The 13717-nt window shown below is 33.7% G+C and overlaps 1 protein-coding gene across 1 annotated transcript; it reads left to right on the plus strand.

Annotated features, from left to right (window-relative positions):
* Positions 1–5447: 5447 nt before the first annotated feature.
* On the plus strand, positions 5448–10174 carry LOC120782149. Its single transcript, XM_040114287.1, has 2 exons — positions 5448–6371; positions 9152–10174. The coding sequence occupies exons 1-2, from the start codon at positions 5859–5861 to the stop codon at positions 9227–9229; spliced, it is 591 nt and encodes a 196-aa protein (XP_039970221.1). The 5' UTR covers positions 5448–5858; the 3' UTR covers positions 9230–10174.
* The last annotated feature ends 3543 nt before the right edge of the window (positions 10175–13717 follow it).

Below are 13717 nucleotides of genomic sequence, written 5' to 3' on the forward strand. Positions count from 1 at the left end.
AAAACTGAGGGTAGTTCGATTAGAAAGACATGGCTAAAATCGTATCATTTTTACATATATACTTTATAAGGTCTCTGACACTTTCTTCTGGGTGTTACAAACTTCGTTTCAAACTTATTACTCGTATTTCGAATTTTGTAATCCGATAAAACCAAACATAATGTACATAATATTTAAGAAAATTTTAACCCTCTTTTCGGCGCGCACAAAACCTCACTTTGCTTGGCTGTTAGCTTTTCGAAAGCACTGAATTCTATACGAAGGAACTGTGAAATATTGTGCAAAATATAATACTTTTAAGAGTGTAAAATGTGTTTTGCAACACACCTGCTACGACTTGTCCATAGACTATTATACTTTTTTCTGTTTACTCAATAAGAAATATACTACAAAAAAAATTTGTCGCCTTACACCTTTCTTTTTCCTTTCGAAGAATTTTTTATGGTATGCAAAACTCCTAGAAATAAGGAACAAAAATACTCCCAGCCTATTTTGGTTGCGTATTCTGGCTGATTGCAAAAAATATTGCATTTTGTGGTAACTATTTACAATTTCTAACAGCCACATATTGTCTCGCCTTTATTGATGTATATTTTGCTTAGCTGAACTTTGGCAGCCGAAAAGGCGGAAAGAGATTGCAAAAATGCTTTTTGGTAGAAGAACAAAAAAAACATCTCAACATAGGCACATTGACAAATTTTTGTTGTACAGTCGTACGTTAGCATATTTGCATTCTGTAATTGAAAATTTATGTAATTTATTGCCAGCAGGAGCGCGACATGAACTAATTATAAGAGGACATAACCTGGAAGATGAGCTGGAGGAAAAAGCACACCTAAATATAATATAGATTTGAAAGTAAGGCACAGTAATAGAATTCTTGATTCTCATAGTGATCGAAATCGGATTATAATTTGAAATTAATTTTGCATGGTTGAGTTTTTATCGAAAAAAGCGGTCAATATCTAAGATGTATCAAGGAAACTTATAGAACGTCTTTTCTTGCTGAGCGCGGTGATAAAATTAGTAGAATCTAATCCAAGTTACATCTAGCATCCACATATTTGATATATGGATTTTCTAAATACCGGTTAATTTTTCACCGCATATATCGGTAATTAATTCGATATCTCAATAAGAATAAAAAGCATATCTTTCTTAGAACACTACATTATTGTATTCCTTTAGGGTATATTGGCGGTATAAAGTTTATCAATAATCCGCGGCTTTATACCATGTAAATATCGTAAGCACTCAAGGAAAATATACATATTTCTGGTAAGAATAATCTGGTAAGGGGTAAAATCGAGTAAATACCTTTCCGTTGCCCTACTATCTATATATAATGCTAAGATTTTCATTATCCGGTTGACTATATTTTATATATATATTGGTCAATCTGTGAGTTAACTCGTAATGCCGTAATGCCAAAAAGGGGAAAAATCCGGAGGTACTATCCGCAGTCAAACTTTGGCTGACCTTGTACCATAAATATCAATCAATATGTAAGATGTCTTAGGAACATAAAGTGAACGTATAACATTGGATTGACATTAAACGGTCAAAATATTTTCAATCGCTCACCGAGTTATCTCAGCTCTTATATAAATTTAGATAGAGATATACGTTATTTTGCAGATTCTATACAGAATATGTCTGTCAATTTATGAGTAATCATGCTGAAGTGAAAAATTGTTCTCGGAACAGAACAGGAAAAAGGTTAAGTAATAAGCCCATACCATTCGCGTAACCTAAACACTTCTTTCTTCTTTTTATTGGCGTAGTTACAGCTTACGCGGTTATAGCCGAGTTTACAGCAGCGCCAAATGTTCCTTTTTTTTGGTCCCAATTGAAGATTCAAAGTGTAGCCAGGTTCTTCTTCACTTGGTCTTTCCAACTGAGTAAATGAGGTTTTCTTTCTCTGCTTCTTCTGAATACTTTCAGAGATGATAGGGTCCAAACAGTTTGTTGACGTTTTGACCCTAGGTGGGCTTTAACCTTTCAACACAATACGCTCAATTAGAATTCCTCATATGCCATGTTGAGGAGGCATGTCTTGGTCTAACAATATTTTAAAGAAGCTGATGCATGCTCCATATCAGTGCTTGGCGTTATCGGCGCTGCCGCTTTTATTTTTTTTAACGGCTAATTGCTATTCGAGCTTCTTCATGGTCGGGAAATGGAACGTCTGTTCCTTCGTCATCGATTAGGGAATCGGGTTCCCCTTCTCCTGGCGTTATAACTTTCACTGCCATCCAGCAGGCTGGAGAAGTGTTCCCTCCATAATCTGGGGTTCTACAAAAGTATGCTCCGGTTTTGAAACCTTCTGTTATTCGCCATAACTTTTCGAAGAACTTTTAGAATTTTCGAGCGATATTACTTCTGTCGGCCAGCATGTCAAGCTCTTCGAACTCACGCTTTTCTCTCTTTTTTCTCCAAATGCATCTCGCATTCCTCTTTAAATCTTGGTATCTATCCCATAACGAACGAGTTGTGGTCGATTGTAACGTAAAAGTAAAGTAAAGTAAAGTTAGGAAAAATTAGTAATCACTTTGGAATTCATTGGCTGTTATTTCATGTGTTAAAATGCTTCTTAGATAGCCATGAGCTGAAAGAATTATATACATATGTTGTCAAAAGTTTAGTTATTTCTCCAAATGCATCTCGCATTCCTCTTTAAATCTTGGTATCTATCCCATAACGAACGAGTTGTGGTCGATTGTAACGTTGCGAGGTAGGTAGTCTGTTTTCTATCTCCTGCGACTCGGTACTCCTCATCGTATCAGCTGTTCTGTTGCCTTCTCCAAAAACTAATGGTTTCGTTTGAAGCTGTAAGTAAAGAGCTTGAAATACCGTCCCACAGTTCCCTTATACAAAGTTGATGAGTACTCTCAGAGAGCAAGAATGCAAGTCAAGCAGAAAATTATTCAGCTGTCTCTTGTGATTGCAGCTTATCGAAGTCAAACCTTCTTTATGTTTGTGTTTGCTGCACACAGACGAGTGCGTATCTTCGCTCCAACAAGATAATGGTCAGAGTTAATGCTAGAAGCGCAGAGTATACACACATTCAAAACACTGGAGAAGTTTCTTTGTCTATCTCAACATGATAGATCTGGTTGGTGGCTTTTCGATCCTGAGACAGCCAGGTAGTTTGAATAATTTTTCTATGCTGGAATCTAGTACTACAGGTAACCATATTTCGGGCCCCAACGAAGTCGATCAGCCTCAATTCATTTGCTTCATCATGGAGGTTGAATTTATCGACCGTAGTGCCAGAGACACCTTCTTATGCCACCCTGGCATTAAATGGGCAAACGCAACGCACAACCCTGGGAAGGACGGTTCGATTTTTCACTTTGGCTCGCCTGCAAACGGATTCAGATCTACAAATTTTTAGTTTTCATCTAACTTTAATGCGTATATAAAGCATTTGTGAATAAATGTGATATTTAAATTAAAATATTGTAGTTTAGCACTTAATACATATGCTAAGACTGGGTTGGTCCTTGCTTTAATCTCATATCCTTAGAAGTTTGAAACAAATATGCATACTGGTGATCCATGACTTTACGTAAAATCCCAACCAACATTTAACCTTATTAGAAATAATAATAACTAAGATATCAGCATATTTTAGTAAACATTATCAATGATAAAAGGTATTCAATGGATATGATACATCAAACAAGAGATATCCATGAGATATGTATTTTTATAAAAAAATTGGAATTTTTACCTTTGGTGCTTTACTGAGAACAAGGTAATATTTATGACACTTTTCGTTTATAACCGCATTAGATGTCTATGACGCTGCATTTTCAGTGATCAAGGAAAACAACAAAAATATAAAAGAACGCCATAGTGCCTAGAAGTCGCACAGAAAAAAATGGCATGGTAACCTAAACGTGGAGATATGAATTCATAATTTGCAGATTTTTATATTAAAATCCCAAGAAAAGTATCACCTTACTATTTAAGTTTAAGTTTCGTTTAAGCTAGTTGATTGGAGATACGTTATGTACACAACTTTGTAAAACGTTATATATGTATATATGCATAAAAATATATTACAACGTCTTATGAAGCTTTGTCAGCATCCTTCATATATTTTGTGGCGCATTTTGAACAATTTGTTATGGTTGATATGCATAAACTCATTTGCTCCTTGAAAGCTTTTAATTATACCAATAATAAACGTCACCATAAATTCGAATGCAAACTATGGTGCTGCAGACTACGTTAGAGTTTTTGAATTGTTGTCTTTTAACAGAGATGGGGAGTTTGACTATATAACAAAACTTAGTACCATAAGTAAGTATGTCGAGGTGGGAAGTCGAAAAGAAGCTACTTCATGAGAAGTAAATGCGGAAAGTGTGTGTAAATGTGGCACAAACCGTTTTGGGTTTTTATTGCAAAAAGTAAAACACTGACATTCCAAGCCAATTTCTGAGCAAGTACACATACACGCCCAACCTTCTACTTTAAAAAATTGTCACTGAGCGAAGACACGACAAATTTGCACGTCTTGACGGGCATATAATTACAGAGTGTACCTACTTAAGGTAATTGTTATTTTTAGCATATTTTCAGGTAGCAAGGACGTGAACATCATTTTTCTGAGTTCGATGTGTCATCACCATATTTCTCACGATTGGCAGCCCTACAATCTATTACAATACAGATTCATTTTTTATTCGTTCCACTGTATATATTCTGTATATGTTCATTCATTCATTTTTGAATAAGTTCATTTTAACATGTAAGCGAGCAGTCGCATTTTGATTTTAATAAAGAACGGTCATCTGACTCTGTCTTGAAGGACAGACTTCAGAAGTGGGATGGACTTAAATAATTCAACGGTAGTGCAACTAAAAGAAGCGTTGAAAAAATTGAATTTAAAGACCAGTGGAACAAAAGTCGAACTAATAAGCCGACTCCAAGACGTAGATACAGATTTGCTAAAGCAGGTTATGGAGTCAAGTGAATCATGTGGCGCAGAGTTAGCACAAGGAAGTGGTAAAAATCAGCAGGAGAATGGTAGGCCATCATTGAACAACGATCGGGTAAGGACGCAGTTGGAGGTGCAGGTTAATGCGTTATGTGGCGCAGTGGAAATGCTAACTGCACAACTGCATACTCTACGTTCAACAGTTCCGGACATTCGGGAAACAGTGCACCCAGTTACGCGAGCGCCGATAGCAACGTCGTCAGTATCATTTGCGTCGCAAGTAGAACGCAATTTATCTTCGCAGCCGTATGTATATGCACAGTCGCACGCATATATGCAACCGTCGTCATATCTGCATATGTATGAGCGGTCACGCGAGTTACATTCCGTACCCAAATAAATACATTGTAAACACACTATAAACATACATATTTCCATAAGTTACATTCCACACCCAAATAAACGCATTGTAAACACACTATAATAATAGAATAATAAACATACATATTAAACATATCCCAATTTCCATAAGTTATATTCCGTACCCAAATAAATACATTGTAAACACACTATAATAATAGAATAGAACTTTCCTATACATTCCTATACATATTAAACATATCTTACTTTCCAGATAGCACCTTTTTTGTACCTACCCCATATTGTTGGGATGACGCTTAGCGATCTTTTGAAAACGTGTCTGAAGAATTCAGTTAATAAAAGATTTATTAAAAAAGAAAATTAATTTTTATTCCATTTTTAAATCATTGAGTACGATTGGGTACGAAAACGTAAGTGGCGCAGTCGGCAAACGAACCGAAAAAGTCCGTGACTAGAGAAAAAAAAAAAAACTATAATTTCTAAGTCAATTAAAAAAAAAAAAAAATACATACACACCATATATCAATAAATGACGCACAAATTTGATGTAAACAGAAATATGGACAATGAACAAATTGAAGAGCTTCAACTGATAATCAGTCAACAAGAAGCCATTATTGATCAACAGCGGCTAAAACTTCAAGAGCTTGATAATACAGTCAAGACTCAAGCATACCATATACAAAGCCAAGGTGCTACAACAGCAGCAATGCAGGATTTAGTACAACAACAATATTTATCTCTAAATAATAGAGACAAATTACAACAGTTCCGCCACTTGAAACCGTTGGAAGGAACAAGCCATCTAATGCAGTTTACAAAATCCGTGGAGAGAACATTAGGCTTATGTTCTGACGATGCAGCTGTACAGGAGTTTGGACTACAAATAATAATCCAGGAAAAAATATGCGGTGATGCAGCTAAATGTCTCCGTGAAGTAAGGGAAAACGCTACTTGGGAGGAAATAAAAAAGAAATTGAAGGAACATCTTCATCCAAGGACAACGTATGGCGAAATATATAATAAGTGTAGATATATCAAAGTGAGTAATTTACGAGAACTTTTAAGTATATTCATTACAGCAAAATACGATCTGTTAGAACTACAATTTTTTGACGATGAAAAAAAAGAGATGTATGAACCACATAATATAGAACGAGACTTAATTGACCTTCTCTTAGACAAAATACATCCATCAACTAGAGCTCTAATGACTGAAACGACTACACTTGACCAAATAAAAGAAAAATATACAAAATACAAGCTTTTAGATGAAAATAATACGATTGCTTTTGGCCATCGTAAGACCACAAGTAAACTCCAATACAATTCGAATAATAAGACTCAAAATAACAACTACAACAACAATAGTAACCAAAAGTACGACTGCTCGAGTAGCAACAATTACAAATTGAACAGAAATAGTTACAGAACGGATAATAATTATCGCAAATCTAATGATAATAAGTCGATCAACGCAAAACAGTATAATTCACAAAATTCAACTCAAACAAAAATGTCCTATATGTCTATTGACCCGACTGAACGAATGGAGATTCAAAATATTGAAGATCAATATAAAAATGACGAAACAAATGAAAGCATAAATTTTCACGAAGAGCCTCGGAATCAAGATTACCAATAATTACATTAACCATAGACAACCAAAAAATTCGATGTCTTGTAGACTCGGGAGCCACCATTAGTGTAATAGGCCCGAATACTCTTAACAATTTTGAATTAGAAAGTCTCAAAACCCCAATTTACTTTTCTACAATAAATGGAAGAGATAAAATTACAGATAAAATAGTTACACCTTTTCCGAAAGAGTTTCCATCATTCGGCACTATATCTTGGAAAGTGGTCAGCTTGAAAAACAAAAATTACAACGCGATCATTGGCAGAAACATTTTGAAAGCCTTCAAAGCAACCATTAACAATGATGACGATTATATAGAAATAGGCAAAAGAAAATTGTTTTTTGAAAAATACCCTTTTGATGTAAATATATGTCATTTATCACATATAAATAGATCAGCTATTGAAAATTTAGACTTCTCACATCTAAATAGTGAAGAAAGGGCAGCAATAAAAAAATTGATAACAAAATATGAATCATTATTCTACAAAGAAGGTGATAGTCTTACATTTGCTCACAATGTTCAACACCAAATAGTTACAACAACAAACAATCCAATTTACTCAAAAATTTATAGATACCTCATAATTCATGAGGAAGAAATATCACGTCAAATAAAAGATATGCTTGAGCAGGGAATAATCACAGAATCTTCGTCTCCCTATAATAGTCCTCTATGGATCGTACCTAAATAAATCGACAATTCTTCCCAAAAAAAAAGGAGAATTGTAATTGATTATCGAAAACTCAATGCAAACACTATAAGTGATAAATTTCCCATACCTAACATTGATTCTATTCTTGATAAACTAGGAAGGATCTCGCTAAAGGGTTCCACCAAATTAAGGTTAAAACAGAGGATCGAAAGAAAACAGCATTCAGTACCCCTCATGGTCATTTTGAATTTGTCAGAATGCCGTTTGGGCTTAAAAACGCTCCAGCCACTTTCCAAAGGCTGATGAACTCAGTTTTGAAAGAACATATTAATAAAATATGTGTGGTATATCTGGACGATATACTTATCTTTAGCACATCTTTAGAAGAGCACTTAAACAGTATAAGAATCATATTTAATACTTTATTAAAGGCAGGCTTGAAAATCCAAGTTAATAAATGTAATTTTTTGAGTAAACAAACACAATTTTTGGGTCATACTCTTACTTCTCAAGGAATAACTCCTAACGATAAAAAAGTAGAAGTAATACAAAAACTTAAATTGCCAACCACTGAAAAACAAATTAAATCATTTTTAGGAGCAACAGGCTACTATCGGAAATTTATCCGAGATTACGCTAAAGTTGCTTATCCGATGGTTTATTATCTAAAAAAAGATAACAAAATCAATCTAAATGACCCAAACTATATCACATCTTTTGAAAAATTAAAAGAATTAATAACAAAGTATCCAGTTCTACATTACCCAAATTTTAACAAGCGATTCAAACTGACAACGGACGCAAGTAATTTTGCATTAGGTGCTGTACTATCCCAAGATGGGCACCCTATTTGTTATGCTTCTAGAACGCTCAATGACCATGAAAAAAACTATTCAGCTATTGAAAAGGAATTTTTAGCTATCGTTTGGGCGACACAATATTTTAGACCGTATTTGTTTGGTAGGGAATTCGATCTTCAAAGTGATCATCAACCACTTAAGTGGCTCCAAGCTAAATACAATGGCAAAGATATTAATCCTCGGTTGCAACGTTGGTTAATACAATTAGGTGAATATGACGCCAAAATAGATTATATCAATGGAAAAGATAACAAAATTGCAGATTTTCTCAGCAGAATAGATGCTTGCAAAAATGAAATAAATGCTATAAACGAACAAAATGATTTATTTTCCACAATGGCCACTGTTCACTCTCAAGAAGAAAACGCTAATGATCATATTCCAATTTTGGAAACTATTGTTAAAAGATTTAAATCACAAATAATTCTAGTTGAACAAAAAACAAAGGAATTTGAGCATATCTTAGGCAACAAACGTATTTATATTGAAAAAAACGACATACCTCTTAATATTGCCGATATAGTTCGAAGACATACTATAAACAGGAAAACTGCCATTTATTCAGAATTAAGCGATTTTTTATATAATAAGGTCCAACTTAAGTTAATTGAATTATATGGAAATAATTGCAGTACTAAATTTATAAAATGCTCTTATTTTGCAAAAGACATGGAAAACGAGGAACATGCAATTAAACAAATTGCACTCTACCATACCAAGGAATCTGGGCATGCTGGCATCGTAGCAAGCTATCAAAGTCTGAAACACGTAATATATTTTCCAAATTTACTTTATATAATACATAAAGTAATTAATAATTGTGAAAGATGTAGCGCGGCAAAATATGACCGTAATCCGATCAGGAAAAAATTTCGTACAACAGAAACACCATCAACCATTCACGAAATCGTTCATGTAGATACATATATTAATCCTAAACAAGCTTTTATAATGTTTTTAGATAAATTTTCTAAACACGCAGTCAGCTTCTACTTAGAGGACAGAAACAGTGTAACCCTGGTAGAAAAATTGCGTTTATACTTATCTCTTTCTGGAAAAATAAATAAATTTGTTTTTGATAATGAATTTAATAATACAAATGTTAAGCAATTCTGCAAAGAACAAGAAATTCAAACACATTTCACTAAGCCTAACAGTCACACAGGTAACTCAGATGTAGAACGTCTCAATAATACAATTACAGAAAAGATCAGAACACAAAATTTAGAAGAAAAACTCCCTATCAAGGAATAAATGTCGAAGGTAATTCAATTATATAATCACACTTTTCACTCCACTATCAAAGATACGCCCCATAATGTCCATTATAATAATGCGAATAAAGACTTAATAAAACAGCGAATTAAATTACAGAAGGAAGCAAGGAACAATAAACTTAATACAAAAAGTGAAGACTATATTGAAAACAGGAAAATAGGTTTTGTAAAAAATTATGCTAATGTACGACACAAAGAACAACCTAAGTTTAGGAAGCTCAAATTAGATAACATTCACGAGTCGAACATTAAAAGACCACTTAAATTGGCAGACTCTTCTACAAATTATTTCACTGATAATTACTAACACCGACAGGACTGAACTTTGTCTTGAACTTGAATCTTTATCTATATTACAATGTCATTTATATTATAACATAAGCGTATAAGCGTTAGTAGTTTAGTACAACTATGGCAAATGTAAAACAAAAAAAAAACTATATATATATATATCTTAATTACATTCATTTTCTTTACTTATATTATAAGCATTACACTTATTACAACTACTGTTAATTACAATTAACCTACAAAAAAAAAAAAAAAAATAATAATAATAATTTGAAATTTGGCATATATATATCCATACATACCAATATTTTGTAATATGAAATTAGTTACCATAAGCACAGACAATTTAAACGTTAAGCTATTACGAGATCCAGGGGAATCTCGAATCTAAGAGGGGAGGAGTTACATTCCGTACCCAAATAAATACATTGTAAACACACTATAAACATAGATATTTCCATAAGTTATATTCCGTACCCAAATAAATACATTGTAAACACACTATAATAATAGAATAGAACTTTCCTATACATTCCTATACATATTAAACATATCTTACTTTCCAGACAGCACCTTTTTTGTACCTACCCCATATTGTTGGGATGACGCTTAGCCATATTTGAAAACGTGTCTGAAGAATTCAGTTAATAAAAGATATATTAAAAAGAGAAAATTCATTCTATTCCATTTTCATTTCATTGAGTACGGTTGGGTACGGAAACGTAAGTCACGCGACACTTTCGAACTTTCGGCATTTTATTTCGATAAATAATTAAAAACAACACGATTGAAAAATTACGTCCGCACTTCACAAAATCACCAACTTTATGAAAATTGGCGCAATTATTGACACTTCAATTTTATGTAAAGTTTAAAACATATTTACATATGAATACATAATATATTTTATTTTGGCGCAATTATCGGCACTTGTCAATTGGACCAATATACATAAAAGTAGGAGAAAGAAAGATGGTTACTTTCATTTGTGGTGTAAAGCTCAATACTTATTTACATATGATATATACAAAGAACATGTAAGAAGAAGATTTTTACAGGTTCCTTGGTAAGTGATATGTAAATATTTATTTGATTTTGGCGCAATTATTGACACTTGTCTTAATATACAAATTGGGCCAAAACGAAACAAAGAAATACATAATTACTTTTACATGTCAATATGAAAATGCCGACGGCAAAACGCAAAAAGGCCACATTGCACATACATATAAACAATTCCTTGATTGAACGCAAAAATTGAAGTATGAGAAATAGAAATGCCGACGGCAAAACGAAATACATACATACATTCGTACATTGCGTATGAAAGAAATTCCTGGTTGAAAGCTAACATGAATCATGAAAAATATCATAATGGTGTTAGGTAAATCTTTTATTTATTTAAAATGACTTATTATAAAATAAGATTAAATTAACATAAAATAATTTGAAAAATAATGAATAAAAGTTCTACATACATACATACATACATATTTCCATACATTCATACATACATTTCCTATGGGATATCAAATATACTATTTTTCTTCAATATTCTCTGTTTGGGAGTATCATCATGGGCATGCATACATATATTTATGTATGTCTCTTCACACTCTTGGGTATATGAGACAGAGAACATAAAAAAATTTCTTATATTCTCATTTATGTGTCATTGTTTTGTACACATTTTTCGCTGTTAAGAATGGAATAAAATATAAACGAAAAGCAAAACGAAATTCTTCGTTGGGAGTATCCTCATGGCCATGCATACATATATTATTTCTCTTCATAGTCTCTATTTGAGTATGTGGAGAACTGTTAAAAATGTTAACATTTCACATCGTGAATTCTGAGGTTGTGAGGTGAATTCCTTTCCAAAATCCTATAAAATGTTCGCTGTCGAACCTGCACCTTCTCTATGTTTTAAGTTCTCTGCTTCAACTGTTGTTGGTGTTAATGCCAATGTTGATCTCGATGTCGTCATACCCAAGAAATGGATTCACTTATCTGCTTTTAAGAACTCAGTCACGAGGGAAGATATTATATCTTTTGTTTGTTAAACATGCTAATGTTGATAGAGAGCATCTTCTATGTTATAAATTAATTGAGAAAGATACCGATGTTAATATTCTTAAGAGGATAAACTTTAAGCTAGGTGTGTCCCCATCTTTCTTTAATGCTGTTTTCTCCTCTTCAGTGTGGCCTTCTGGCATTAAGCTGCGTCCCTTTAAGTTTTTTCTAAAGCGAGGGGAAAACAGCGCTGCAGATTACATTGACGCGGCTGTTAATCGCAATTCTACTCATGCGTTTTCTGCACCTTCCTCAACTTGCTCCTGTCTTAAGGTCTACTACCAAAATTTATCGGGTATCAGGTGTAAATCAAATATTATTCGCAATTTTTTCGTCACGTTTGGATTTCGATATTATCGTTATTGTTGAGACTTGGCTGAATTCTAGTTATTTCGATAGCAGAATACTTTGACTCAAATCTCTATTATGTCTTCCGCAAGGACAGAGATCACGATAAAACTGGCTGTCTAAGAGGGGGTGGAGTTCTCTTAGCAGTTCATCGCAAATATCGTCCTCGCTTAATTATGCTTGAGAATGAAGATTACTATCCTGGACCAACTATGTATCTGTGTCAATGATGCTCTGTTCATTGCAGTCTCATACATCCCTCCTAATAGTCCGGCTAGACAAAGTTTGTACAAGTTGCACGCAAATAATATTTCCTCGCTGGTATTAAACAAGGTGAAAGAGAATAATATTTGTGTTTTGGGTGACTTTAATCTAAGCAATATCGTCTGGTCTGGTTGTTCCTATAGTCCTGCTCTTATTCCTTCAAATTTTTCGTCTTCTCAGGAGTTATTTTTCATTGATAGCTTGCTTGGTCTCAACCTGGTTCAAATCAACTCATATTCAAATAGTCTCGATCGATTTCTTGACCTGAGTCTTTCTTAGTGATAATTTAAAATTTAGGATTCTTGATGGATTCTCTCCAATTACTCCAGCCACCATCCATCATTCACCGCTAGCGTTTGAGGTGGATTCTTATCTTTTCGCCCCTGTCAAACCAATTGATGGGCTTGGTTTTAATTTTGCATTTTGCGACTTTGAACGGCTCGGAACAATCAGCTCTTTGAAATAAAATGGGATGATTTACTATCGGGACTTGATACAGCTAATAGTTTCTCCATTTTTAAGAAATCAATCCAGGAATTTTGTCATTATAATATCCCGCTCAAACACATACAACCATATAAGTTGCCTTGGTACACTAAGGACCTTAAACATCTAAAAAATCTTAGAAATAAATATTTTAGAAAATTCTCTTCAACTAAATCTTATGTTTCCTTTGTTCAATATCAGCACTACACAAAACTGTTTAATGAATTGGATAAGTTCCTCTATAAAAGGTTTATTAATAATACGGACTCTACAATTAAGTCAAACCCTAAGTTCTTTTGGAACTTTGTAAAATCTAAAAGAGCGTGTTCGGCCATTCCCTCTGCTTTACGCTGGGGTGATAAGTCGGCATGCACTCCGGTCGCAATCTCCAATTTGTTCGCTGAATTTTTCAAATCGAACTATGTTCAAGATGATCCTGGTACTAGTTCCACTTTTTCAGCTGATAACTTCCCATCCATAAATTTTGGCTCACT

This window comes from Bactrocera tryoni, unplaced genomic scaffold, assembly GCF_016617805.1.
Source record: "Bactrocera tryoni isolate S06 unplaced genomic scaffold, CSIRO_BtryS06_freeze2 scaffold_963, whole genome shotgun sequence".
NCBI lineage: Eukaryota > Metazoa > Arthropoda > Insecta > Diptera > Tephritidae > Bactrocera > Bactrocera tryoni.